The 26325-nt window shown below is 43.4% G+C and overlaps 1 protein-coding gene across 5 annotated transcripts in view; it reads right to left on the bottom strand.

The window, feature by feature from the left end:
- The window catches only part of NTRK2 (neurotrophic receptor tyrosine kinase 2), a 332327-nt gene that overhangs the window by 262090 nt on the left and 43912 nt on the right, over positions 1-26325 (bottom strand). For 4 of the 5 annotated variants that reach the window (XM_047097632.1, XM_047097611.1, XM_047097642.1 and 1 more), the window contains exons 6-10: positions 22376-22512; positions 21736-21868; positions 18980-19285; positions 7154-7189; positions 4014-4114 (exon numbers count right to left, since the gene is read on the bottom strand). In XM_047097632.1, the coding sequence (XP_046953588.1) occupies positions 4014-4114; positions 7154-7189; positions 18980-19285; positions 21736-21868; positions 22376-22512 (713 nt within the window). The remainder of the gene's footprint in view (positions 1-4013; positions 4115-7153; positions 7190-18979; positions 19286-21735; positions 21869-22375; positions 22513-26325) is intronic. The other variant, XM_047097621.1, reaches the window with a different exon arrangement.

Genomic DNA, 26325 nt, shown 5'->3' with positions numbered 1-26325 from the left:
TGAGCATTCTCTCCTCTGGCACTGCGGTCGTAAGTGGCTCTCCCACAGATCACCTCTGCGAGTGTCTGCGTGCAGACTTAACTCTGTCTCTGCAGCCCACATACAAACAGAACGGCTGTGATTCCTAAAAGCTTAATTATGGATCAACATGCTCTAACTAACACTATTTCCCTCAAACGTACCTAATGATTTGGGGTGTTTTTTACATGTTCATTTTATTTTTGAGAGAGCACGAGCTGGGGAGGGGCAGAGAGAGAGGGAACAGGGGATCCAAAGTGGGCTCCCGCTGCTGACAGCAGCGAGCCCATCAAGGGGCTCAAACTCAGGAACTGTGAGATCACGGCCTGAGCCAAAGTCAGATGCTCAACCAACTGAGCCACCTGGCGCCCCCGGGGTGGGTTTTTCATCTTTATTTCTAACTATCATTTTCATGGGAAAGAGCTCATAGTATTATAGCTCTGAGTTTCTCTATCTTATTATTAAATTTCAAACTTCTACAGCTAGAAGGGGAATAACTGCAAAAACAAGTTCAAATCCTATTTTAAAGATAAGGAAATGGGGATGGACAGATGTTAAGGGACTTGCCCTATGTCCCCCCAACCTCTCTCTGGGACCACAGACAGTCTCTGACCCACTTTGGAAAGTACTTGACTGGCATGCAGAAGACTTGGCCCCTATGTTCATAGGGCACTTTGCCTTTACCAGCTATGAGAGGTAACAGATGCTTCGCTTCCGCAAGCCTCCATTTCATTTGTACATGGGGATAATAGTACCTGCCCTGACTTCTCTATTTTGTTACAGAGTGTTTAAGTCAACCTGGAAAATGGGAATGGGTTCTACTGCTGGGAATCAGTTAGTGATCTACTAGCAACTATTTAAACCTACTGAAGCAACTCTAAATGCAAAGACTCCTTTAATAAACAAAGGATCCCATGACAATGAGAAGAATTGTTTTCCCAACAATGAATTGTTTGATGAAGTTTCATGTACCATGCATATGTTGGGATGCGGGTGGTCTTTATGTGGGAGACAAGTAGGGGTAAATGTATTTGTTTGTTTAGTTGGCTGGTTAGTTGTTTGGTTGGCTGGCTGGTTTGCGGGCTGGTTGGTCGGTTGGTTGTTTGGTTGGTTAGTTGATTGGTTGGTTGATTGGTTGGTTAGTTGCTTTTTATCTGAGGGTATCTCTCAGCATAGAACAAGGGGTCATTCCACTCAAAAAATCCAGCAAGGTGCATGAGGAGCACTTGTTGCACCAGAAAGGAGAGTGTCTGAGGCTGTCTTCCAAACGCTCTAACACCTTTAACTTTTCTATCAGTTCCCTGACTCTGAAACTCTCCTAATCTAACAATCCTCCCTGTGATCAGGGACTGTTCATGTATCAAATACCTGATCAACATTTAATTTTTACATTTTCTTTAAAGTCTATAAAGCATTTTCTTGCATCTCTCATACAGATTTCCAGGGACCTCAGGTGGACCTGTAATGTACCAACTTTCAACAAAGATGACTTTCACTGATTTTGCCTTCCAGCGGCCCTACTGTGGACAGTTCAGCCATCACTGAGATATGCCAAATAGGGGCTTAAATTTCTCATTTTGGTCTCGAAAGAGAAAACTGAAGTTGACACGTAATTTTTGGTAACTGGGAGACAGACATACCTGTGGGGCTAACACACGCTCCTTGGATTCCTTATGTACACAAACAACTTTCTCAAACCACGAAACATTAAGTGGTTTGGTATGAGAATAAACTGAAGCGATTGCACAAGGCAGGAAGCAGAAAACATTCTGCAGCTGATTTATTTTTCCTTGCTATTTCAATGCATTGCATATCATCATCTCTGGAAGTGTGTGTGTGTGTGTGTGTGTGTGTGTGTCTCCATGTACTTACTAGATATGCATATTTTGAGTCACAGCTGAGATACATCTGTTACGAGCCTCCAGCTCCCACCACCAGGCCCTGGTCTAAACATACATCACATCTCTTTATTACCACTCCAGACCCTCACTAATCACACTGTCTCCAATCTCACTGTTCTGCAACCCATTCCACAGCGTTTGCCATTACTCTGATCAGTCTACAATTTTTATTATCTCCTAGGTGCCAGATACTATTCGAGGGACGAGGGACACAGCTGTGAAAAACACTGACCAGGTTGCCTGGACTTAGAAAGTCACTAGAGAATCTAGGGAAGGGAAAAAAGACATTAAACAAGTAAATAATAAATAAACAAGGGAATTAAAGACAACGACAACTGCTCAGAAGAAAATGGAACATGGCAACGGCTGCCTGGTAGCTAAAGCCATGGGATGACTGTGGGGAAGTGTGTGTCTTAGAGAGGGAACAGCGAATGTAAAGTGTGTGAGGCAAGAGTAAGCCTGGATGGAGCATGTGGAAGATCATTAAGAAAGACAGGTGGTAAAAACAAGGGCAGGATGGGAGGTGAAGACAGAGACACAGACACAGACAAGATATGCAGGGCCTGTTTTCTTTCACTTGCATTAGGAAGGCTCTGAGAATGACAATAAAAGTGATCTGATGTGTGCTCTTCACAGGTCACTCAGGCTGCTGTATGGAGAAAGGGCGGGAGATCACAAGATGGGAGAGGAGGGACAGGTAAAGGCCACGAAGGTCATCCAGGAACAAGCAACCGTGGTAAACTTCCTCCTTGAAGGGCCAGATACTAAATATGTCCCACTCTGCAGACCACACAGTCTTTGCTGTGGCTACTCTAGCCGTCACTCTAGCACAAAAGTAGCCACGGACAATACGTAAATGGGCATGACTGTGTTCCAATAAAACTTTCTTTATGGACACTGACATATGAGTTTCAGACAATGTTCATGTGTTACGAAATAGCATTCATTTGTTTTCAAACCACTTAAAAACGTAAAAGCTCTTCTTAGCCTGCCGATGGTACAAAAGCAGGTCGGGAGCTGGACTTGGCCCACGGGCCATAATTTGCCAACCCCAACGGGGTTGGCCTGGGCCTGTGGCAGTGGAGGTGGGAGATACAAATGGTTCTGGAGTTTATAAGGAGGCGGAGCTCACGGCACAAGGGACTGGGTGCTCGTGACAAGTGAGGAGAAAAATGAAGGAAGCTGTTGGCGTTGGGTCTCAGCAGCTGACAGATCAACCCCACAGGAGCCCCGGGGCTCACGCGCGCCCCCTTCAGGCTCCTCCCCGCATAGTCAATCTAATCCCCTGGCTCTGTGTTTTAAAACCACATGACCTGGCACAGCCTCCACTCCAACCTTGCCCCTAACAGCCACCTTTATGCTTCACACACCTTACCTTCCGGTCAAAACCATTTTCCGGGCTGCGAGCTCTTGTTCACACACCAAAAATGCCCTTTCCCTTTGGTTCCTGTCGGTCTACATGCCCGCCATCCTGCACAGCTGGAAAATGCCACCTACCCCACAAAGACACCTCTGGCTCTCCCAGCTGGAAGGAGCCCAGTGCCCACCCCTCTATTTCCATTGCTCGCATCCCATTGCTGCTCTACCTGAATTGTAGGTGCCGGTATTTCATTCACATCTCAGGGCTCCGACTGAAGTATAAACTCCAGAAGCACAGACCTGATATTCACTCACATTTTTATATCTGCTCACTGCCAGTCACTTCCGGAACCTACTAGAGTCCTTAAATTTAGTGGGCAATGAGACTTTTATTAAAATACTGGACAAGACAGGTGCGACGGTGTGGGAGACAGGAATAATTACACATGTCCCTAAATGAGACACTGCCCAGTTCACTAGAAAGTGATAATCTTTTAAAGGACAGACATTTAAAATAAGAACCACGAGTAACCATAGTGGCACATGAAAGGGGAAGCAAGGAAGTCAGAGGCTATCTAGCACGTTTATCACTTCTCTTAATTCTTCCAAACGTCAACACCCAATCCACACTGTGCAGTGAAAATGTCGTGTGCTGAAGTAGTTCCATTCCTCCAACATTTAAGCATCTCAAGTGCTCAGAGCCAATCTAAGAAACAGCGACTGATGGCCACTCACCGAAAGATGTTCCCGACCGCTTTTGTCCGCCACATCTGTGGAAGGGATTTCGTTACTTCTGTTCGTGGTGTCCCCAATGTCATTCGCTGCAGTCCCATAATCTTAAATTGGAGAAATGGGAAAGAGAAGGAACCATGAAGTTGTCACTAGGCTACCAACAAACATGAGATCACAGTATGACCCAGAAAAATGAAGCAAGACAAATCATAAACATAAGATTCCAAGCCACTGTCAGCCGGCTGGGGGATAGGGGCGGGGGGGGCGGGGCACGGAACATGACCCAGCTCTTGGGTTAAAGCCACCATAGTGCTGGGATTGCATGATGCTCACATTTTACACAACCCAGATCTTTCCATCACTGGTTTGGCAGTCAAATTCTAAACCAGGTTTAGGGTTTTATTTTGTAGGTAAGAATATACCCTTTTTTTTGATGAAGCATAGAATATAAATATGAAAAGGAATCGATCATCAAAGAGTCATACATTTATTGATCTGGAGGGGTCTTCAGGTATGGAATCTAACTGTCAGCTTTATGGCCAAAGAAAGTCATCTGAGCAGTTAAATGACCAGTCTAAGGTCAACTGGCAAGAAGGTGGCAGAACCTCAACAGGAACCAGCCTTGACATCAGCAAACACTGATTCCAGGGAACATGCACCTTATTTGGGTAATAGGCAACCACTCAAGTCGGGCTATAGACTGACTGAGCATTGATGTGAACTTGGGTACATGTAAGAACTTTTGTGAAAAGGTCTGACTGGGGGCGCCTGGGTGGCTGAGTCGGTTACGTGTCTGACTTCAGCTCAGGTCATGATCTTGTGGTCCGTGAGTTTGAGCCCTGCACCAGGCTCTGTGCTGACAGCTCAGAGCCTGGAGCCTGCTTCCGATTCTGTGTCTCCCTCTGTCTCTGCCCCTCCCCCACTTACACTCTGTCTCTGTCTCTATCTCTCAAAAATGAATAAATGTTAAAAAAAAATTTTTAATAAAAAAAAAGGTGTGAACTGTCCACATTTCAGTTTCAGAATTAATAGATAGGGAACCGCACCAACAGTGTTTAGCATTGTGAGAATATGTTCTCACATCACCATGTCTCAAATGTCATTGCCATCTTCTGAATCAATTTTAGTCTACACAGATCAGGATGGAAATAAACAATTGGTTGTGTTGTGTTTGTGTGTGTGTGTTCATGTGTGGGGGGGTGGGTAGTGAAAGTTTTTATTAGTAATATTACATGTAAAGAGTCATAGAACATTTTTGATAAACTTACTGCAAATAATGTTGCTTATCAACGTTTGTTATTTTTATTCTAAATAGATCTGGTGACTGCAATTTCCATCTTACACAAACAACCTCATTAAGTCAGCCCCAGCCACACTTTCCTAGGGAGAACTATCATGCTGGCCTTGGGGCAATAAATTTAAATTATATTTTGATTAGCCGAGTGTTCCTTTGAATGTGAATAAAAAAGTAACAGAAAAAGCACTTATTTTCTGCTTGCTGTTCCAGTCTTACTCCAAAACTACTATTACCATTTTCATTTTAAATAGACTAGAACATTAATTTCTACCAAACACTAAGAGATATCATCTATTTGCTAATTTTTGACCTCTTTATATTCTAATGAGCCACTCATACAAAATCAAATCATTAAAGTCTCTATAGTTTGATATCACGATATTTTTTGGCCCAAAGATCCAAAGTGGGACCTGAAGCCAATGAGAAGATAGCATTTTTAAAGTCTTGAACTTACTGGAAAGGAGTCCAAAACATTATTTTAAAATGTAAAATCACAATTCAAATATACCTCTCTGTGATACAATTTGAGATACTCTTTCTTTAAACTGAATGGGGACAAATAAAAACAAAAATATGCAAATCATATGCACAAAATCATCTGAACAACAACTTGAAGGAAATACAGTTTAACATGCATAAAACAGGTAAAGATAATATGATTCCCTAATTAAAATTAGCTCAAGTTAAATACACACACATGTAACAAACATACAAATATAGAATCACTTTATAAAAATAAAATGTCAATGTGTACATAAAACTAAAGAATGGAATATTGAATATTTAATGACATTTTAACCAAGGTAACTTTTAATCAGTCTTAAATTTTGAGACAAGTCTTGAAATTGAGCTTGCCACTTCCCCCAAACAGAGGCAAGGCCTCCTGGTCATGAAGGAGGTCTGGAAATCTGTTAAAGATGGATTTTTCACCCCTAGTCAAACGTCCCTGGCATCCCATTAAAATAGCAAAGTACAGAGGAGATATCCAGCTAAAAGCTAATGCAGTCCACCTTCTGGATTCTCCCTTTCCGCATTCCTAAGAGAACCCCATTTTATTCAAGCCTTCACTGACATTCTCTGAGGAAGCTGGTCTAAACTACAGGGATGGCTCCAGTTAGCCAAGGGTTAACCATTCCCTCTTAGCAGCAATGGAGGCAAGAATGGACCATGACCCACTGGGTCGTGAATCAGATTCAAGGAGGACTGATGGAGATTTCTGGGAAAGGTCCCTTTCTTCTGGAATGCTTTCAGAAGCTCTTCCATTTCTCCCAACAATGCGAGCAACAGCGGCCCCTCTGCCGGCATCATCTTAAAACCATGAGGGAAACCAACCTTCCACAAAGTGGGCACAGTGTTCAGGGGGGGTGTAAAGATGAAAAAACTTGGGTACCTGACGACATGGTTGAGCTGCTGATTTAACCAAACCTAAAAACATGCCCTACTTTTGAGGTTCCTGTTTGTGAGCCAAACTTCCTTATTATACAAGAAACACAATTCTGAATTGGGTTTACTGTCAGAGCCAGAAACTGATACACCTCCCTTTTCTTGGTAGTCATGGCTTTTAAACAGGTAATTAGTTCCCAATTATAGAAACAAAATGTCTGTTACAGTGGAATGGATTCACTACTTCCAAGAACAGAGCATGAGAGAGAAAATGCTATTTACAAGCACTGTAAATACCAAGGGAAAACAGCCATCAATATTGGATGATTTTTGAAATATTGTGGCCTATGTAATGCTTGAAGTGTATATTTAACTGAGCTGAAAGGTCCTCTTTTAGTTGATTCATTTCATCTCAGACAAACATTTTGAAACAAATACAAAATAAAGACAACAGGATAGCTACCTTCATAAATTACATCAGGATAATTTGGGTTGGCACCTAAAAGGCAAAACAAAGCAAAGATTCGTAAGTATGCATTCAGAGTTAATACTAAGTATACCCACTAAAATGGGTTAAATATATATCGAGGATTTTACAGTTGAATAGGTTGTTTTATAGGATGAGTACACAAAACCTGAAACTCTTGGTTTGCTCCTTGTTAGCTGTTTCCCTCCCCAGTCCCCAAAGCCCCCATCCCTTCAAAACAAGAAAAGAAAAGAAATCACTATAGCTGGACAAACTTCAGCGATCAATGCGTTATGACCGTTTCTATTATACCATTGGCCATTTTAACTGCATTTCTGGTACTTTTTTTCATTCCAGGGACAGACCATCTCCACACCATGTTCAACAACAAAAGATAAAGCCTCTGGTGGTTTGGGTGTTACTTGCAAAGTGCATTTTGGAAGGTCTATTTGCTTTCACAAACATGTTATTAACCAGCCTGAAATAATGATACTAATGCACGGTTTTGCTCTCTACTTGGTGTTTTGGGGGGGGGGGAGGGGGTTGCCAAGGCTTAATAAATAAACCTTTTCTTTGCCTTTAATATAACACAGAAAAATATATATACTTTCTCTATTGAAATGATTTATGTGTAAGAGATCACAAATAAACGTTACGTTTGTTATGTCAGGGACAAATGCAAAAGCATAGCCACTTAATTTGGGGGTGGGGGGGAGATTCTTTAGGCACCAAGACGATAGGAATACTCAGTTTTAAAATATTCCCGTGAAAATTTGCAAAAACGTGTTGATTTTTTTTTAAATCTACATCAACAGGAACTGGTGACAAAACCAGCTGTTCCTTACTCTCCAATCAGAACGAACTGGGTCTCTACATGAAAGCCTACTTGGAAATAAAATTAAAACTTGATACAACCTTTACGTGATTAGGAAATAAATTTCCAATTCTACTTCCTCTCCTTTTAGCCTTCACGTACTTACTTGTAAACTATAAAGCTTATTCAGGTCTCATTTCATTTCTAAACCCTTAGCAGAAAAGTATCATTTCAGATAAAGGGGAACTTGAGCCAATTTTCTGTTCGTGTATTCGCTAGGAAATAATCATAAGTTTGTCTAAATGAAGAACCAGAGAAACACGGCCCTAACATTCAAATCAGAATTTCAACACAGTTCAACTCACAGAATCTGTAGTTTAGCAGGGGAAACACTAAGTAGATGGTTGTGCACGTCAAGTCAGGGATGCTACATACTGCTGAGCATTCCATGCTTGGTATAACTCTAGGGGGCGCCATTTAGACTGCACTCTATGTGAACCGAAATTGTGCAGCGCACAACCAGTGCCACATATGAGTTGGCCCTGCGTCAATACATGCAAAGTCATCGATTCCAGTATATTTCAATAGTATTTTGAGTTTCAGTACCTCCAACACCACTTCAAAGTAGTCTTGAGTTACAATTTGTTAATATGTATTGTCAGAATTGTTTGTAGTGGATATGCTCTTCCTGAGAAGGGCCTTGAAGGCTGCCTTGCAATTTGAGGGATAATTTGGTGGATAAAGCAGCATAAAATCCCAGTGGTAGCCCTGGTGATGTCATATGCAGGGCACCCACCCACCTGCAGAAATCCTTTCCCTTTGCAAAGTCCTGGGAACAAAGGGTGTCCTATCGCTGTGTCTATTGCATACCCCTACTGAAGGAAAGGTTATGTAATCCCAAGTGAGCAAGTCATTCTTTGAACTGCTCGGTAATCCATTACTTAAGAAGATCCCACTCTGTGCCCTCAATATACAGGTCTGCACCTGCAAGGGTACCTGTCCACCAGAGTCTACACTCGCCTTCTAGACCTCACTTAAGGACCCAGGACCCAGATTTCCTTCCCCACACAACACACACACACACACTTCCTAGGACTAGCTAGCTTTTTCCCCGCATCTGTTAGCCCACAGGTGGCCACACCATCAGTCTGAGCACCTTCTGACCCAAGACCCAGGAGAGGGGTGAGGGCCAAGCAAGGGCAGGTGAGCTGAGGTGTCCATATGCACCCTCTTTGCCTCTCATCTACCTCTCACCATACAGTCGGAGGCACAGGGCAGGGATATGACCAGGAACCAGCTCTACCAAAACCACTATGTTCCAGCATGGAAGTCCAAGAATCAGGGAGAATTTGATCCTCAAACCTACCCTTCCAGGTCATTATAAACATGTATTTTCCAAGGTAGATAGATAGAACCTATTTGATTTAGCAATTCATTAACTTGACTCATATTTTTAAAGTTATTGAATGCAAGTATACAGACTTTCATTTGTACTACGTTGACCCACCATCTCAGACTCTCTGAGACTGAAGACATAGTTTGTCCAAGAATGGGGGCTTTCCCCAGACATAGGACTTTTGGTGTAAAAACTAGGAGTAGTCAGTCACCCCGATTTGTCCTCAGGTTCTCAGGGACCCCACAGAGACCACCTTCCTTTACACATGCAATCCCGTAAGAAAGTAAAAAGACTGAGGATTCAAAGTCAGATTTATGTAGACCACACATTGGAAGGGCTGCAGGGACTGTGACTGATATACAGGTGTAATCAGCCTTGTCAGAGAAAGGGAACCCCCCTATTACTCACACAAGGCCCCCAGGAACATCCAGAACATCAGATCAAGTCAAGGCAGCAGATATCAGGTATAGAAAAAGGATCTGGGGTGGGCTCAAAAGTAAACAGGTTAGCCCATAACCTGGAAAACTGATCTTTTTCCAGACTTAGAATTCGTATCGGTGGATGCCTTTCCTACCAAGTTCACCAGCAAAACCGTTAGGTCACATCTACACTGTCAGAAGACTACTATATTTTCCTAACTTCATTTTTTCGAGATGTATGAGAAGTACTGTCACTTTCCTTTCATTGTCAGGAATACTCAAATTTAGCGCAAGATTACAAAACTCACGGGAAGACAATGTGGGAGGAACAATAAGGTGTTCCCCCTCCCCCCCCCCCCACCCCGCCAACCATACCATACTGTGTCTGATGAAGGTCCACTCGCTACAATAAAGAAATGTCTCTGTGTACAAAGGTTTAAGAAGCCGGTGCCTGGGAAGATACACAGACCTAAAGTTTATGAAAAACAAGGGTCACGGCACTCCAGCTAATCCCAGCTCATCAAACACAGAATTTTGCTTCTAGCAACTTCTCAGTCAAGTTAACCTCCCGTGGTGTTTATACTCCAATTGTAGGGCAGTTGTTAACATGATGTTAAATGCAGGCACGGGACAAAGTCACCACTTCCTTCTTAGACTTCTGGCAATGGTCATATTGGGAAAATATCCTGCCATGTTTAAGTCTAATTTCTAAGTGGCTTAAATATGTTCATTATATATCATTATGTATAAGGGTAAAAATGCCTGTTTGAGATATTCAGGACTAAAAGGTGGATGAGGAAAGGCAAACAAAAGCTGGCCCAGAGACAGTGAATGACTGGTGAATGAGTAATGTGCTTGCTTACACAGGGCATCTGAGCAGAGTTCTGCTTCCTTGAATACCATCCCCGTAGCTCGTCAAGCAAGAAAATCTCAGATTTAGGCAGCAGGAGGCGGCATTAAACCCTAAAGCTTCATGTTGAAAACCACTGGAATAAAATACGGGAATTTCCAGAAAAAATAAATAAATAAATAAGGAAACTCAAGGACTCCATCAACCCCACTCCATTCCAGACAAGCAGCGGGCCACTTTCTACCCCCCCCCCCCCCCCGCCGGCTGGCTCCAGTGTGGAAACAGCAGCTACTCCCCAGCCCAAAGAAGGTGCACGCCAGGCACAAATGGTTGCTTGTCTCATGTTCCAAGTCCATTTTCTGAAGAGTCTGTGGAGCGTCGGCAGGCGCTACACTCATTTGTGCTTGGCCCTTGACCTAAGGCGTGTTGTCAGGATTTGGGGACCACTACTAACAGGTGCAGCCCGAAGCACTCCCAGTGAAAACCCTGGGGACTGTCCTGTGGCCACACGCACTCCAGACAGAGCTCCAGATGGCGCGTGTGATGTCTGCACCTCCACAAGACAGACCTCAGGGACGTTAAAGGTTTCTAAGCATGGATGATACTGTCACTTTCTCCCCAACAATATCAAACCAAAGCCCCTCGCCATCCTCCATGCTAAACTGCTTTTAAAGAGAGGGCTTTGGAGCTTCTATATTCTAATCTGTTTTAGCTCATGAGTAAATCTTCTGACTCCATGTAAGTCTTTATGAGTAAAACTCCACGGCTTTTTAACTGTTAAGACTCCACTATTAAAGGAAAAGCACACGTGTAGGATAAAGAAAAATTGTGGAAGGGCAGGTAGGGTTCCCTTTCCATCCCACTGCAAAGATGAAAGTAATGATGGAGGCCAGGAGACACATCTGTTTCCTTCCTTTCAGCGTTCAGTTTCTCTCTAATGTCTTAAAAAAAAAAAAGAGACTTCTCTCTCAAATCTATTTTCAGACTCTGCTTAGTGTGATCGTGAAAAATATTTCAAAGAATTCCATATGATAAAGAAATAGCAAATGATTCGTTCTTTTCAAATCAACCGTCCCGTCCTTGGTTTGTCAACAGTGTTGTCTAACTCGTGGAAGTCCCTCCTTCTGACTTCCAGATACCTCTCCTCTTCCTTTTCTGAACGGCAGGGCCCCAACACACTAGGGGTTCGGATGTCCGGGTTTCATTTTTGGCTGAACCACTAACGTGCTATGCAGCATCAGGGGGTCTCTTCACTTTTCCTGTGACAAAGGAATGTTCCATACCTCAGGAGAGGATAACAGCATTGGCTCTGGCAACCCGTCAGGAGCTTTGGGAAGCATAATTAATTAACGTTAGTACTCTTGAGACCTAAAGAACTATTTAAGTATAAATCTTAATTATCACGATTATTAAGAGCCTATAGCCAAACCATAGTCTTCTCAGTTATTTAAGACAGAAAAGCAGGTCAAACTTTCCTTTCCTTCCGCTCCCAGGACAAGAAACAGGTCCCGACAAAGGGCCAGAGAGCGAGTCGTGGGGGGGCTTTATATTTTCTTAAAGTGTAACATTTAGAGAAATTTCCTCTCCCTACATTCTTTGGCCCAAGTACACCAAATCTAAATCTGCCAGTTTGGGGGCAACTCTAAGTACTGCAGAGAGCTCCAGTTCATCCAGACGTCATGAATCTCTTGATAAAACAGCACGAATGAGAAGCTGTGGGGAAAAATCTTCCAATATTTATAGTTTGCTCCCGACGCACACTGTGCATAGGAGGCAAGTGCTCCCGAATTAGGAAGCATAAGTCACTCACTCCCACTGCTTGTGTGAATGAGCATTCTTGAGCTGTGACATTCTTCCTGAATGAGTGGGCCACAGAGACACTCTTTATGTACTGCCTGAAGAATGGGAAGCTTTAGAGCACGGGTATTTTATCACCCAGTGCTCGGGCTAGGTTTGTGCCAAGCCTAAAGTATTAATCACTCGGGGGAGATTTCGATAAAAGAATCTACCCTTGAACAATCAACGTGTTCACGATGATGGAAATAGCCGACCTTGAAAATTCTTGAAACTCATGCCGGCTGATCCCAAGACGCTGGCGAACGCCCCACATTTCTTCCTGGTGACACTCACAAGCGATCTCTCTGCCATTAATTTCTGGTCATAGTTCTACTTGAAAACACACACTCACCACTTCTAACCTTCACCCAGTCTCCATGCACACCTTCGTGTTCCCGAGAAGGCTTTTCCAAGGACAGCCATGTAGTGGATCAATTCATCTTAGGTAAGTCTTATTTCTGTCCTATCGGCTAACTAGGATACAGCAGAATTTTGGGAGACTCCCCAGAGAGTCCCGTGTTCCCTCTGTGAGTGCCGCACCAGGTTTCTCCTTTTTTTTTTTTTTTTTCAACGTTTATTTATTTTTGGGACAGAGAGAGACAGAGCATGAACGGGGGAGGGGCAGAGAGAGAGGGAGACACAGAATCGGAAACAGGCTCCAGGCTCTGAGCCATCAGCCCAGAGCCTGACGTGGGGCTCGAACCCACGGACGGCGAGATCGTGACCTGGCTGAAGTCGGACGCTTAACCGACTGCGCCACCCAGGCGCCCCAGGTTTCTCCTTTATCCAGTCTCCCTAAGCCTCCTGAAGCCAACACATTGAATTCATCCTACCTTTTGCCAAACCCAATTAGAGTGCATCTCTGTGCACAAACTCTTCTGTATTTTTATCATTATTACTCGTCGATATCCACAAGGAGTCAGTACAGCCATCTTGGCAGATGCCTATGCGGTCCTTCCAGTGGTTTCCCCCAGGTTCCGCAGGGCAGAAGGGAACCCCCCTCACTAGGCAAAGTGTGGTCCGGGACCTGCAGCATCAGCCGGGAGGTGGTCAGAAATACAAAATCTGAGACCCTTCCCCAAATTCATGAGATCAGAATCTGTGTTTTAGCAGGATCTCCAGGAGAGCTGTATGCTCACTGAAGTTTGAGAAGCCCTGATTTATAACTCCGTGAGAAGTCTGACTGAAGTCAAAAGACCTCAGTGGGCATAGAGGATGGCCATTTTACAATGAAACATAAAGCAAACCTAAAAAATAGCTAGATACCCAAACACCGAGGGGGGTGGGTACTCTCTGGCAGTGACCGCAATAAACATTAGGGGTGAGGGCAGGAGACGTCTTGTCCCCGTGGCATACCTCTGAGGAGGAAGGAACTTGGACACCAGAAGGAGCTTACATTTTCCTACCCTCTCCAGGAACCAAACTGTGACTTAGTTTTCTAAGACTAGAAAACTTTCTTGTTTTCTTTCTTAGAGCGCCAAGTCTAGAAAGTTCGTGTAGTCAAGTGGCAGAGTCTTGAGGTCTTCTCTGGGCAAGCCTGAGCCTCTGGGTAAGGGAGGACAAAGCAGTGCTGAGAGAAAAGAGGTTCTGGGTAGAAAGTTTCTCCCTAATGGCCACAGAGGACAAACACAAAGCGAAGTGAGGAATGGGTACGTTGTTAGTGATCTGCTCAGTGCCCACTAAAGAGAGAATAACACTGCAGAACTCACAAAGGAGATGAATGAAAGCTGGACCCATGTCCTTTGAAACCTCTGCTTCACACTGAGACTTTTGAGGTCCCAAAGAAGACAGAAGGTGCTCATTCAGGACTTACACAGAAGTTTCCACATAGCCATGGGGCCTCCACCACAGCACTCTGAGAACCCAAACCGGGTTCCCTGCAGGCAGAAGGCTCTGAGGCCAAGTACGTGCCTCCTACCAGAGAAGGTGAAAGCAACCAATGGAGGCAGGATGCAGGTGGCATTTGCGTTCAACCTATACGGCCGGAGGTGTCAAGACGAGGGACCACGAGGGCTCCCCGTGGACCAGACAGAGGTGGCGTGAGAGAATGTCTGTCCTGACAACAGCCCCCTGGAGGAGCAGAGGGATCTCAGCAGCACGAAGCTGCATTCCTGGGTTCTGAGGAAGGAGACGCTTCCACCAGCTGGAATAGAGACATGTTTGCTTCCTGTCACGGACTCCCTGGAGAGAGGCCCGCAGAGACAGGAATCACCAAGATCCCACAAAACGATCCAGGAAGGTCTGTGAATCAGCACTGAACACACGCCCTGAGCACACCTGCCTGCCACCTGTCCCCCGTGCCCACTCCCTTCTACTCAGGTAACAGAGGGCCTGAATTCTGCTTAGCCAGCTCTGCAATCTCCCTCCCACACCCCATCCCCACCTCTCCACCCCCTCACCCCCCACCCCACCCCCACCCCTGGCCACACACACATCATGCTGGCCTGGACTGGACTTAACTCAAGTCCAGAGTTTTAGTTTCTAACTCAGATAGGACATGCTATTTCTCAATTGAGATTTTTGTCTGCAATCTAAAGTGACCAAAGGATTGTCTGTTACTCAACAACGAGCAGAAAAATCTCACTTGGGTCAGGGCTCTCATCCAGACCATTTTCACCTTTGGTTGCACACTGGAGTCACTGAGGATCTTAAAAACAGAAAATGTGAAAGCCTGAGCCTCGTCCGGGAGCCACTGAATCAGAATTACTGGAGGTGGGCCCTAGAAATGTGTGTTAAATAATGAAATCACAATTAAAACTCCCCAGCTGATTCTAATGCACAACAGGGAGCCGGGCCCTAGTGTTCAGGAGCCAGAAAAGATTATTCTTAGTGAATAAATAAATGTTCCAGGGACAATGGAAAATAAAAACGAAATAAAATTAATTTGATTGTTACAAGCCGCGTTCCTCAGCGTGCTGGAAAAGATAAACGCTATCGTTCCCTAAATTTCATTTGGAAACTACAAGTTGAGTTTTGTGCTTTAAACGTAACCCAAAACTGACCTGAGCAGAGTTCACTTCTAACCGTGGGATCCAAAATGATCAATCTGGTGTCTGGAGTTTGGGAAAGTCTTTCCTCCCTTTCTCAGTCACTGGCCAGGTTGCCAGTGATGAACAGATGGGAAGGCACCGGCTTTGTGTCTGGGGCCCTGCTGATACCCGAAGGTCTGAGAACACCTGTCCTTCCTTGTTAGCACCCTGGCTGGGTCTGGTATCGGAGTCTGCAAGGTCCCGGCACTCTGGAGAGACACTGTAGGGCGATCTTTACCGACGGCCTCACACCCTGTGGGTGGCACCCTCTTGACCTGGCTGATGCTGGCTCCAGGTCTCTCTGCCCATCCTTTCTCCACGCAGAAAGCAGGAGAGTGTCTCCCACCACATCCACGGTTTCCATTGCAGGCGGTAATAAAGGCAATCAGGGCTGTAACTCCATTCTTCACCAAAAAGCTCACCAACTTTTTGCTTTAGGGACTTTTTTTCCTTGTCTTTCTCTCTCTTTTTTTTTTTTTTGTTTATTTATTTATTTTGAGGGAGAGAGAGTGGGAGAGGGGCAGAGAGGGAGGAAGAGAATTCCAAGCAGCCACCGTGCTGTCAGTGCAGAGCCCGACATGGCTCTAACTCATGACCGTGAGATCATGACCTGAGCCGGTATTGAGAGCTGGATGCTCAACCGACTGAGCCATCCAGGTGCCCCTCTTTGTTTTTATTTCTGTTTTAATTTCTTTCAACTCTCTTCACTTTCTATCTACAAATAAGACAGTGAATTCCTTTGCAAGGTGACTACTCCACAAAAGTCCCAGTTCTGAGCTGGGCTGCCATTTTAATTCTCCTGGCTGCATATGGAAGGGTAACCCTACTTCACTGATCCCAGGCTGCCAGCTTCCTCATAAGCCAGTTAACTTGCAATGCAAAAAACAAAATAGAAAAAGAAAAGAAAGAGAAAAGCATCTCATCCAAAAAAAGAAAGAAAGAAAGAAAGAAAGAAAGAAAGACTGTAGCTGAAGCATCTTATCAAAAAGATTTGTAAAAAAAGTAAACTTCTTACCAATTACTATGTGACAACAACAGAAATACTGAAATACTGAAGGAATATAGACCTACACTTGACTTGTCATCCTAAACCTGTAGACTTTAGGCCGGCAGGGAAATATATATAGATTTGTTATTTGTTTATTTTTCTTTAGTTTTAAAGGAGGGTAAGAGGGAAAGGAAGCAATTCTTTAAAAGGCCATTATCTGTATGCTATGGTTCCAAATCTCATAAATACCAAAGATTCTAAAACACAAGCCAAGTGAGGTCAATCTCTAATTGGTCACACTGGTTTATGGCCCACTAGGGCCATTTATATCCACTATCACCCTGGACCAAGGCTCTTTTATTTCCATTTCATTTATTACTCCCTGATAGCTGGTCCTTGAGTAAATACTTAAAGAGGAAAAAAATCATTTCTAAAAGCAGATATCTCTATTTTAAAGACTTGACCAAAACAAGTAAACAAACAAGAAGAAGGAGAGAACAAACATCTTTATAAAATTAACCTCAACTTTTATTTTTGATCAGTGATGATTTCCTTTAAAGAGAGTATTTGAGACACTAAGTTATTCTTGTACCAGAAATCACTTCTTTCCTATCATTAGTGAAGTTAAAACTAACAAAAGTGATCCATAAAAAGGAGGCCACATGGATGAGAAGAGTTAAGCTCTACCAAAGACTGGCACCATACAGAAATGTTCCAAAGAAAAATACATCAAACCTCTATGTTAAATAGAAGTTACTGGCTTCCCCCTGGAAGAACTGAGCATATATATCAAAGCACACAAACCACTTCTAAAACTTTCCAATGCCAGACCCTCACCCTGAATCAAGTTCACCTCCCAACGGTTTCAAAAGGCAGCTGCTGGCAAAATTCAAATCAAGTCTGAAGTTTAGTGAATAGTAATGTGCCAATGTCGGTTTCTTACTTTTGACAAACATACCACGGTAATGAGAGATGTTCACGACAGTAGCAACTGGGTGAGAGGTGTCCAAAGACTCTGTATTGTCTTTGCAACTTTTCTGTACATCGAAAATGACTCATAAATAAAATGTGTATTGAAAAACAAACATAAAGCAAGTGTCCCCAAGCAGAATCTCTGGATTTAACGATAAGGCTGCATTCCCCGAAACACACAGGAAGAAAGAGAGTAATCTAGAGATTTACTACAGCAAATGTAGCCAAGCAGCTCAACTCTCAATTAAGAGGAAGATTTAATGGAAAAGACAACTGCCAGGGGTGTCTGGGTAAGGCATCCAAACACAGCTTGTTTTATGTGCTCCTGAAAGGCTGTTTGTAAATCAAACTCACATAATTCAAATAACATTTTGAACATGCTAAGGAAGTTTGTGCACTTAAAAAGCTATTTAATACACACCAGTGTAATGGCAGACTTATTATGTAATGGGCACTAACTACATTCTCACTACTTGCTGAAGGGGGCTCCGTATGCATCATCTCTGTCCGTGGGACTGCCCTCTGGGCCCCACAAGCACATGCTGCCCACGCAGCCCCTGCCCCACGGGCCGCCAAACTGCTGTCTTCCCTTCCCACTGCCAAGCCATCTTTGTGTGGCCCTCACGAACTGAGAATTATTACAGCGAATTCTACTCATGTACAGGTCCCAATGTCCAAACAGGCCTTGGCCTCCACAGTGTCATCCAGTATCTGGGCAACAAGACCCAACAAGTAAGAATACTCCACCGGACAACAGCATCAGAAGCAGATGAATGCACGGCAATTGTCCCTGCTGTTGCTGGGGCTCACATTGCAATTTGCCTGCCGGCATCCCAAACCATTGGTCAGATGGGAACTATTACCTCCTAGAAAAACAATTCAGGATCTGATAAATGAATGACACCACTCAGCCCAGGTAGGCAAAACATTCTAAGAAACTGGTTTCTCGTCCACGGTGAGAGGGCAGGATTCTGAATTCCAAGCGGGTAAGGGGCTAGAAAATACATCTTCAGTAGTTCATGAGCCAACCAAACACGGTTCACCTACGTACATCTTGCATGAGTTTTGCCATGATGGGTACAAAATGTCACTGAACACTTGAGATAAAAATAATGTGCACATCAGACTACTGTCCAAAATGATTCATTCCCCCCGCCCCATCACTTCCCTGGGAGTATGAGTCCCTGCCCCTGGACTTGGCTGTGGCCCTATGGCTTCCTTTGGCCAGTGGCATATAGCCTGAAGAGACCACGTGCCACTGCGGAAGCTGGGCCTTGAGAAGCTTTGCCTATTTCTAGTTGCCCTCCTGCCATCGGCACTTGCCACTCAGAAGCAGACCTCCTGTGTGGCTGCCATTTCTTCACCTGCACCCCAGAATAAAGGCATATGGAACAAAACCCCAGCTGACCCACAAGCAAGACCCTTGGGTTTGCAGGTGGTTTGCTGAAGGCATGATTTTGTCAATAGTTGAGTGATACACCCTATCCTCTCCCCGGATGCAAAAGCATCAGGTACTCACCATCTACGATTCCAGGCCAGCCCATGAAGTGAGCAGAAATCTGTTTCTCATCCTTCCCATACTCGTTCTTGGCTACTAACTTGTAGTCCCCATTGTTCATGTGAGTAGGATTATCCAGCTGGAGGCAGCCATGGTACTCCGTGTGATTGGTAACATGGATTTTAGTACAGATGTACTTGGACTCATTCAGTATCGCCCCATTATAGAACCACTGAAGAGCTGGTTTGGGGTTGCCTTTCACAGTGAATGGAATGCACCAGTGGTGGTCTGAGGTTGGAGATTCGAGAAATGTGATAGTTGGAGCAACTAAATTGAAAAAGAGAAAGTTAATAGCATCAGAAAGCTCAGAATTCTCCCCATCTCCAGATTTCTGCGTCATCAGCGGGGGGATCTTACTCAACGAACTGTTTGGTTTAAGAAAATACAGGACCAGCGACTCTGGAATCCAACAATATTTCGAATCACCATCAAGGCTGATCGAACTCCCTACAGACAGCTTCAAAGAGACTCTTTTCCTCATACTTAAGACCCACGAACCATAGTCGTTTTTCAAATTTCGCAGTGTGAGAACCAGCTCCAAACAGATCGCAGAGATTTCTGACAGCAGAAAGGGTTCACTGGAAGTCAACTTTGGTTTCTAATACATATGCTTTGATATTACGTAGATTCATCACCAGAAAGCTGAGGGCCACTGTTTCTGCAATACTTCACTCAACAACACAAATAATGAAACGACTTTGGAAATCTTGCCTGCAGCACGGATCTCACACAGCTTATCTAAAACGGAGCAAACTGACCAAGGCGGGGACTGCTGCTGCCAATGCTGATTGATTATTATAAAGTATGATCCGCTGGTACTTTTCACTGATTGCCAATAGCAAATGCTCTTTAAAAGTATCACATTTCATGACAGTACGCTGCACTTTTGCTAGGATTTCAGAAGTCAATGTTTTGATCCTTTTTAAATGTCTGGGGTTCTGTCCAAACCTAGACAAACAACCTAGAGACCACTTTAACTTGAAAAATAAAGCACTTTACGCTTTGGGGAAACAAACACTCAAGTAGCATTTTTAAACAGAGTACTTATCCTGAGTGAGGGTATTTAAAATCCCCCATAATTGTTTATTTTATTGTGGTCTGACTTTGATAATGATACAATTAAGGACTAGAAAATACCTCCAGAGCCCTAAGAGCATCATTTTTCAGGTGAGGAAACCCAAGTCCAGCGAGGGTAAATGACTTGGTCAGTTTTAGGGAGCGAGACAGATCTGGAACAAGGATCCGGGTCTCCTGACACCTAACCCCGCAGCCCTTCCGTCCTTGCTTTGCTTCCCAGTTGTACATGTTCATCACACAAAGAGGGAGAAAAGTCACAACTTGCTAACAAATACACTTTGACCAGGCTCACTACCAAGCCTATCTCAGTTGTTAAAATTATCCACCATTTATTCCTTCTATTCTTTACCTAGATTGTGATAGATAAGGTCAATTCTTCAGACCATGGTGAACACCACAGATATTAACTGAGAGGACTTTGAATTTGAACATCCTTATTTGTAGTTCTGTGTTACAAATACAAGGACCCCAGTGGGGTAGGGGCAACACTTACCTTCCTCCCACCAGCCCAGGCCCCCAAGCCCAGGGCCCACATATTCCTTCCACCATGCTCAAATGAGCTTTTGGTGAGGTGTTGATTTAAGGACATAAAGTTGGAAGCTGGTTGCGTATGTTTGGGGATAGCATTGATTTCAGGCTTCTGGGTGGGTCGAAATGATGAGAAATTATGAGTCCAGTACCTACTAGGCACAGAGGTAGTACTGACAGTGACAAAGGACTTACAGTTGGTGACCATAATCATGCACTCCAACAATCACACACTGAATGTGCGCCACGGGTGAACCTTAGCCAGTGTATCGATACCATGTGTCTACGCGTGTATAACGTGTATTCATACACACACACGTGCACACTCGTGTTTCTCTCATCCAAACCGTGACCCAAATACAGTAACGCCTCATTAATTTATAGCACGCCAGCTCAGAATTTGGAACAATGTGCAAAGTATATGTGATTTGTACCAAATACATGTTCGCCCTAAACGCCACAATCTGGAATGCGAAGCTATGTGTTGTGTTGTTTACAACACTGGGAAATAACACGTATGCTGAAGAAGGATTAGTGTCCTGTATCTTAGTTGCAATGTATACAGAAATTTAAAACAATAATAAAAATGTTCTGTGGGTAATAACAATTTTCAATAACTTCAGCAGGACACCACCAACCTTCCCTGATGTCAAACTAATGAGGTTTTATTGCATCGACGGCACAATTGGGTGTTTGTGAACAGCCAGCCTGATACTTTAGGTGGTATAACTTTAAATCTTCATATGGCTTTTATGGAGAAAACAATTTTAGGAACTGGTTTGGCAGAAATTAAGCTAAAACTTATTAACAAGAGAACGATAACCAGTTCAAAATATGTTCTATCCAAAAAAAAGGTTGGGGGGGGGGGAGGAAGGCACAAGAGGACAAGTTTAAGATCAAAAAAGCAGCTTAAAAGAAAGACATGCACCAGTAAGAGGGATGAGAAGAAACAGAACACGTGACAGAGGCTGATACCTCTTTGAAAACTGCACACAGAACACAGCACACACTTTTTTTCACACACTTCAGCAGCACCCAGAGTGCCCAACGACAAATGCAGGTGTGTCCGCGATCGTTTGCGATTAAAAACATAGGCCGGTCTGATTACGTACAATGTACAGTGAGGTTGACAGAATCTTGGTCTTCTCCTACAAGATTTTCTGCCACACAGGAGATCTGCTTTCCACTGTCATCAGATGAAATGTTAGTTATCCTTAAGGAGCCCTGTGTGTGGCTCGTTTCATTCTACAAATGAATTAACAGACAAAAATAATCTTTATCACAACTGATGCCAAAGTGAAAAGATTTGGGGTGTCTCCCCCTAACGAAAGAAAGAAATCTATACCATTAGAAAAGGTTTGGGGCCAGGCAAAGGAACCAATCAGGAGCTATTCTACTTCTCTAGATTACAATGGTTTAATGCGCAATGCTGATTTAATCTTTGAATTCTTACCTACCTTTCTCCAAGGGAAAAGAGCCCAAGGAGCGCCCCTCACCTTGCTCACAGGGTCGCAAGAAGCTCACCAGAGACACAGAGACTCTAATCTAGTAGGTATACACAACGAAAATGCAAACCTGCACTAGTCTTTGTTAACTAAAAGAATAAATAGCAAGTAAATGTACATCAAACACAGTGTAAATTTCTCTTTCTGGCCCTATAAAATATTAAACGATCATTACTAGATTAATACGATCTCAAGTTCTGAGACACTCTCATCTCTCTCTGAACACAGAGCCAAACAAAAGCCTTACCATATGCTTGGAAACCAGATTACCGACATCCCAGTATAAATTCGGAACTGGATCGCCTGAAACACTGCAAGATAATGTGATAGACCTTCCCTCCTCCACAGTGAGGTTAGGTGCGGCCAAATTTGCTGATGGCAAACCTGCGGAACAAGAAAAAGTAAATGGAGATACATATAAATAGTTCGATGCATTATCAAAATAGCAACAAATTGAAAACTCTTTATGCCTTAGAACTGGTAATTATTTACTTTCTGAGACTAATTTATGGTGATCTGAAAAAGTGCCACGTTGGTAAGCTTTACAAATTTAATGTGAACCAAACAATATGAGGTAATAAGATGTGTAAACAAATTTTGCACATTTCTTAAAAATACTATTGCAGGAGCACCTGGGTGGCTTGGTCAGTTGGCGTCCAACTCTTGGTTTCAGCTCAGGTCATGATCCCACAGTTTGTGGGTTCGAGCCCCACGTTGGGCTCCATGCTGACAATATGGAGCCTGTTTGGGATTCTCTCTCTCTCTCTCTCTCTCTCATTCTCTGCCCCTCCCCTGCTCACACTCACATGCATGCACGCATTCACTCTCTCTCTCTCAAATAAATAAAAACTTAAAAAAATGTTATTACTGCAAAATAACTTTTTACTTTAAAGAAAACTACTTTATAAAACTATGTCTTCTCTTTCACTGTTCTACAGTTGCCAATCTAGTTTTTTTTTTTTTTTAATGTTTATTTTTTGAGAGAGAGAGAGAAAAGAGAGCAAGCACAAGGTGGGGGGAAGGAGCAGAGAGAGAGAATTCCAAGTAGGCTCCACACTGTCAGTCCAGAGCCCAATGAGGGACTCGATCCCAGGAACTGTGAGATCATGACCTGAGCCGAAATCAAGAGCTGGGCACTTCGACTGAGCCACCAGGTGCCCCGATAACCCAGTTTTTTATAGTCAAAAACAAAAGGGTGCAAGGCATCTATGTTTTTTGGATAAACCAATTTTTTACATTAAGTAACTCATAAACAACCTCACTACCAGACCTCAATTTTGAAACAGATTATGGGAAAAAAAAAAAAAGATAGTTTTAAAGCATTCTTCAGACACGAAGCCTGACCATCACAGTATTAGAATGTTCCGAAGCTATAGAAGTCATAGCCAAATATCATAAGAAAAACTGGTTATTGTAAACTTCACGATATGATAAAAAAAACAACTCATGTGGATCTATACTTTCACATTTCAAAAGCTAGCTATTCTTTATTGGTGCCATTATCACTTCATTAAACTATCGCACCTAGTGGGTGTTTACACTGCTTACAACCACATGGGACTCATAGTATTTTCTGCATGAAGGCGTGTCCCAGCGAGTGTAACGATATGTCACGTCCTGCCTGTCAAGCTAGTCCCGCCCTTGGTATCAGAAACTCTGCTTGGGACTGCGTTCAGCCCGACAGCTGTGTCCCAAGGACCTATGACACATCATTAACTCAGGAGTAACCCAGAGGTCAGAAAAGGCAATTCATCTTCAAGAGCCGTTGAATTGCCCTATTTGACCCACTATCTTCACAAAACTCGCCTACGATGCCATCCCCACTGACAAAGCCATTATTCTTTATTACTGAAACCGGACTGGAGCAAGGTTTATACAGGGTGGGTCTCAGGGTGTCCCCACCCCTGGCAAAGGACTTCCCGACAAGATCCGGCTGTCAGTGGCCTGCGTGACCTCTTCAGGACCTTTCCTATCAGCAACCAATAGACAGCGATGTTGTATCTTTCACAGGGTTTCAAAAAGGCCCCTACTACTCTGAGTTTCATACTCCGAGGTTTTCAATCTCTGTCGTACTTTTAGCTTCTGAGGCTCTTCTTTTGTTCCTGAATGGTCTTCTAATTTTATGGCACCCTGTCTTTGTTTCATGGGTGCGGTATCTCCTGATCCCTTTGAGACGTCGATAATCTTTTGAATTTTTCTTCTCTCCACATCAACACTGTTTCTCGCAACTTTTTTTTTTTTTTTGTATCTGTTTGTTTGGTATTTGTCTCTCTGATTACAAGTTTTTCTCAAACAGCGGGTATTGTTGGCCATTTACACATCTTTAAGAACAAGGTATGAGACATATTGTGCATTCAACTGCCAGCTTTGTTGTAGAGTAGTATTAGTGGCCTTCTTAAACTGGATACCACCTGACCTTAGTATCATTAGATCACTTTGGGACAAGGTCTGGTCACATTATTCAGATAATGCTCTACCAATGTCCTGCCCGGAAGACGAAGAAGGATGGAAATATCAATATTCAGTATGTAAATCCATCATTTTCTCTATGGCTCTCACAGCCTCAACCCTTTCTGGAGTTCCTGATAATCTTTGTTTGATCCTCTTTAGCGAATAAACTTCCCGGGGCACCTGGGTGGCTCAGTTGGTTAAGCTTTCAACTTCAGCTCAAGTTATGACCCTGCAGTTCATGAGTTCAAGCCCCGCATCACGCTCTGTGCTGACAGCTCAGGGCCTGCAGCCTGCTTCAGATTCTGTGTCTCCCTCTCTCTCTCTCTCTCTGCCTCTCTCTCTCTCTCAAAAATAAATCAACACTAAAAAGAGAGAGAATAAACCTCCAGTTTTCTGCTGTGGAGGGGGGTGGTGCAGTCAGTTGGAACGTATGGAATGACAATGGCTTTAACTGCTCTACAAGGAACTTGAAGCACTCTCCTGTGTTTGGTTCTCCCTGCATTCCTGCTTCTTTCTGAGCCTCGTACCAGCTCTGCATCCCAAACCAAGTGTCCCCAAGCCTTTGCTGCTGCCAACCCGGTAATCAGCATTCTCAGCATTTACTTCAGTTTCTATTCATCCGTCTGCTTTCCAGCTTGCACCCTTCCGGGCCTTGTTGATTCCTCTCCCAAGTTCTTGGACTTCGAGATTTATCTATTGATTCTGGAGGGATCACAGAGCCAGGGCCTGCCCTGCTGCCTGTCCTCAAGGTATGACCTCTTCCACCAGCCAGACTCCACCAAGAGAGCCTGGAGGCATCCCTTTTGGCACCTTGAATACAAACCTATGACATGAATTTCCTACCTTTTACAAATGCATGTAATATAGTTTGGAAATCCTGAGCAGAAAAAAAAAAAAAAAAAGGTTAAAATAGAGATTCTCAGTAGAGAATGCTGTGCCATAATCTTAATTTCTCCTAAAAAATTTAATTTAGTTTTTTTTTTTTTTGGTTAAGCCTAAATTTATATGATTAACAATTCTAAAAATGTGTGTTTAATTACAATAATAGTAGTAGTATTTATTGGGCATTCACTGAACCAGAAACTCTTTTCTAGTACTGTATTTTTTAATATTAATTTATTTATTTTGAGGGGGGGAGGGGCAGAGAAAGAGGGAGAGAATCTCAAGCAGGCTCTGTGCTGTCAGCATAGAGCCCAACGCAGGGCTTGATCTGATGACGGTGAGATCATGACCTGAACTGAAATCAAGAGTCTGATGCTCAACCGACTGGGCCACCCAGGCGCCCCTCTAGAATACTTTAAATGATTGTTTTATTTAATCATTACAAGGAATCATGGAGTTAAGGATTTGTCCTCATCTGCTTAACGAAGAATATGAGTTCTGGAAAAGTCAAATACATCTTCCAAAATTGCCCAAGTACCTGTAGACCTGCGATATGAACCCAAAGTTCAAGATCTTCACCACTACACTGTACTTCCTTCGCAGACTGAGTACATCCATTTTAACACAGAACATAAATACCAATATGTATCCATAACCTAAGAATTTAGTTCATTTAAAAAATAATTACGTGTCTATTTGTGAAGGAAGAATGAGTCTCCTTTATTTATAGAGAAATTGTATCACCCTGTCATAGCAGTCTCCAAAGGAATCTGTGCAAAATTGGCCAAGTCTAGATCTTTTAAATGTAAAGTCTTCCACAAATGAGTAAGCATCTGACTCACGTTAATTCTAAAGCATTAATAT

Source organism: Lynx rufus, unplaced genomic scaffold (genome assembly GCF_022079265.1).
Source record: "Lynx rufus isolate CCGP_SWC_20201006 ecotype Redwood Valley unplaced genomic scaffold, mLynRuf1.p SCAF_10, whole genome shotgun sequence".
Lineage (NCBI taxonomy): Eukaryota > Metazoa > Chordata > Mammalia > Carnivora > Felidae > Lynx > Lynx rufus.
This window is presented reverse-complemented; position numbering and strand designations above follow the sequence as displayed.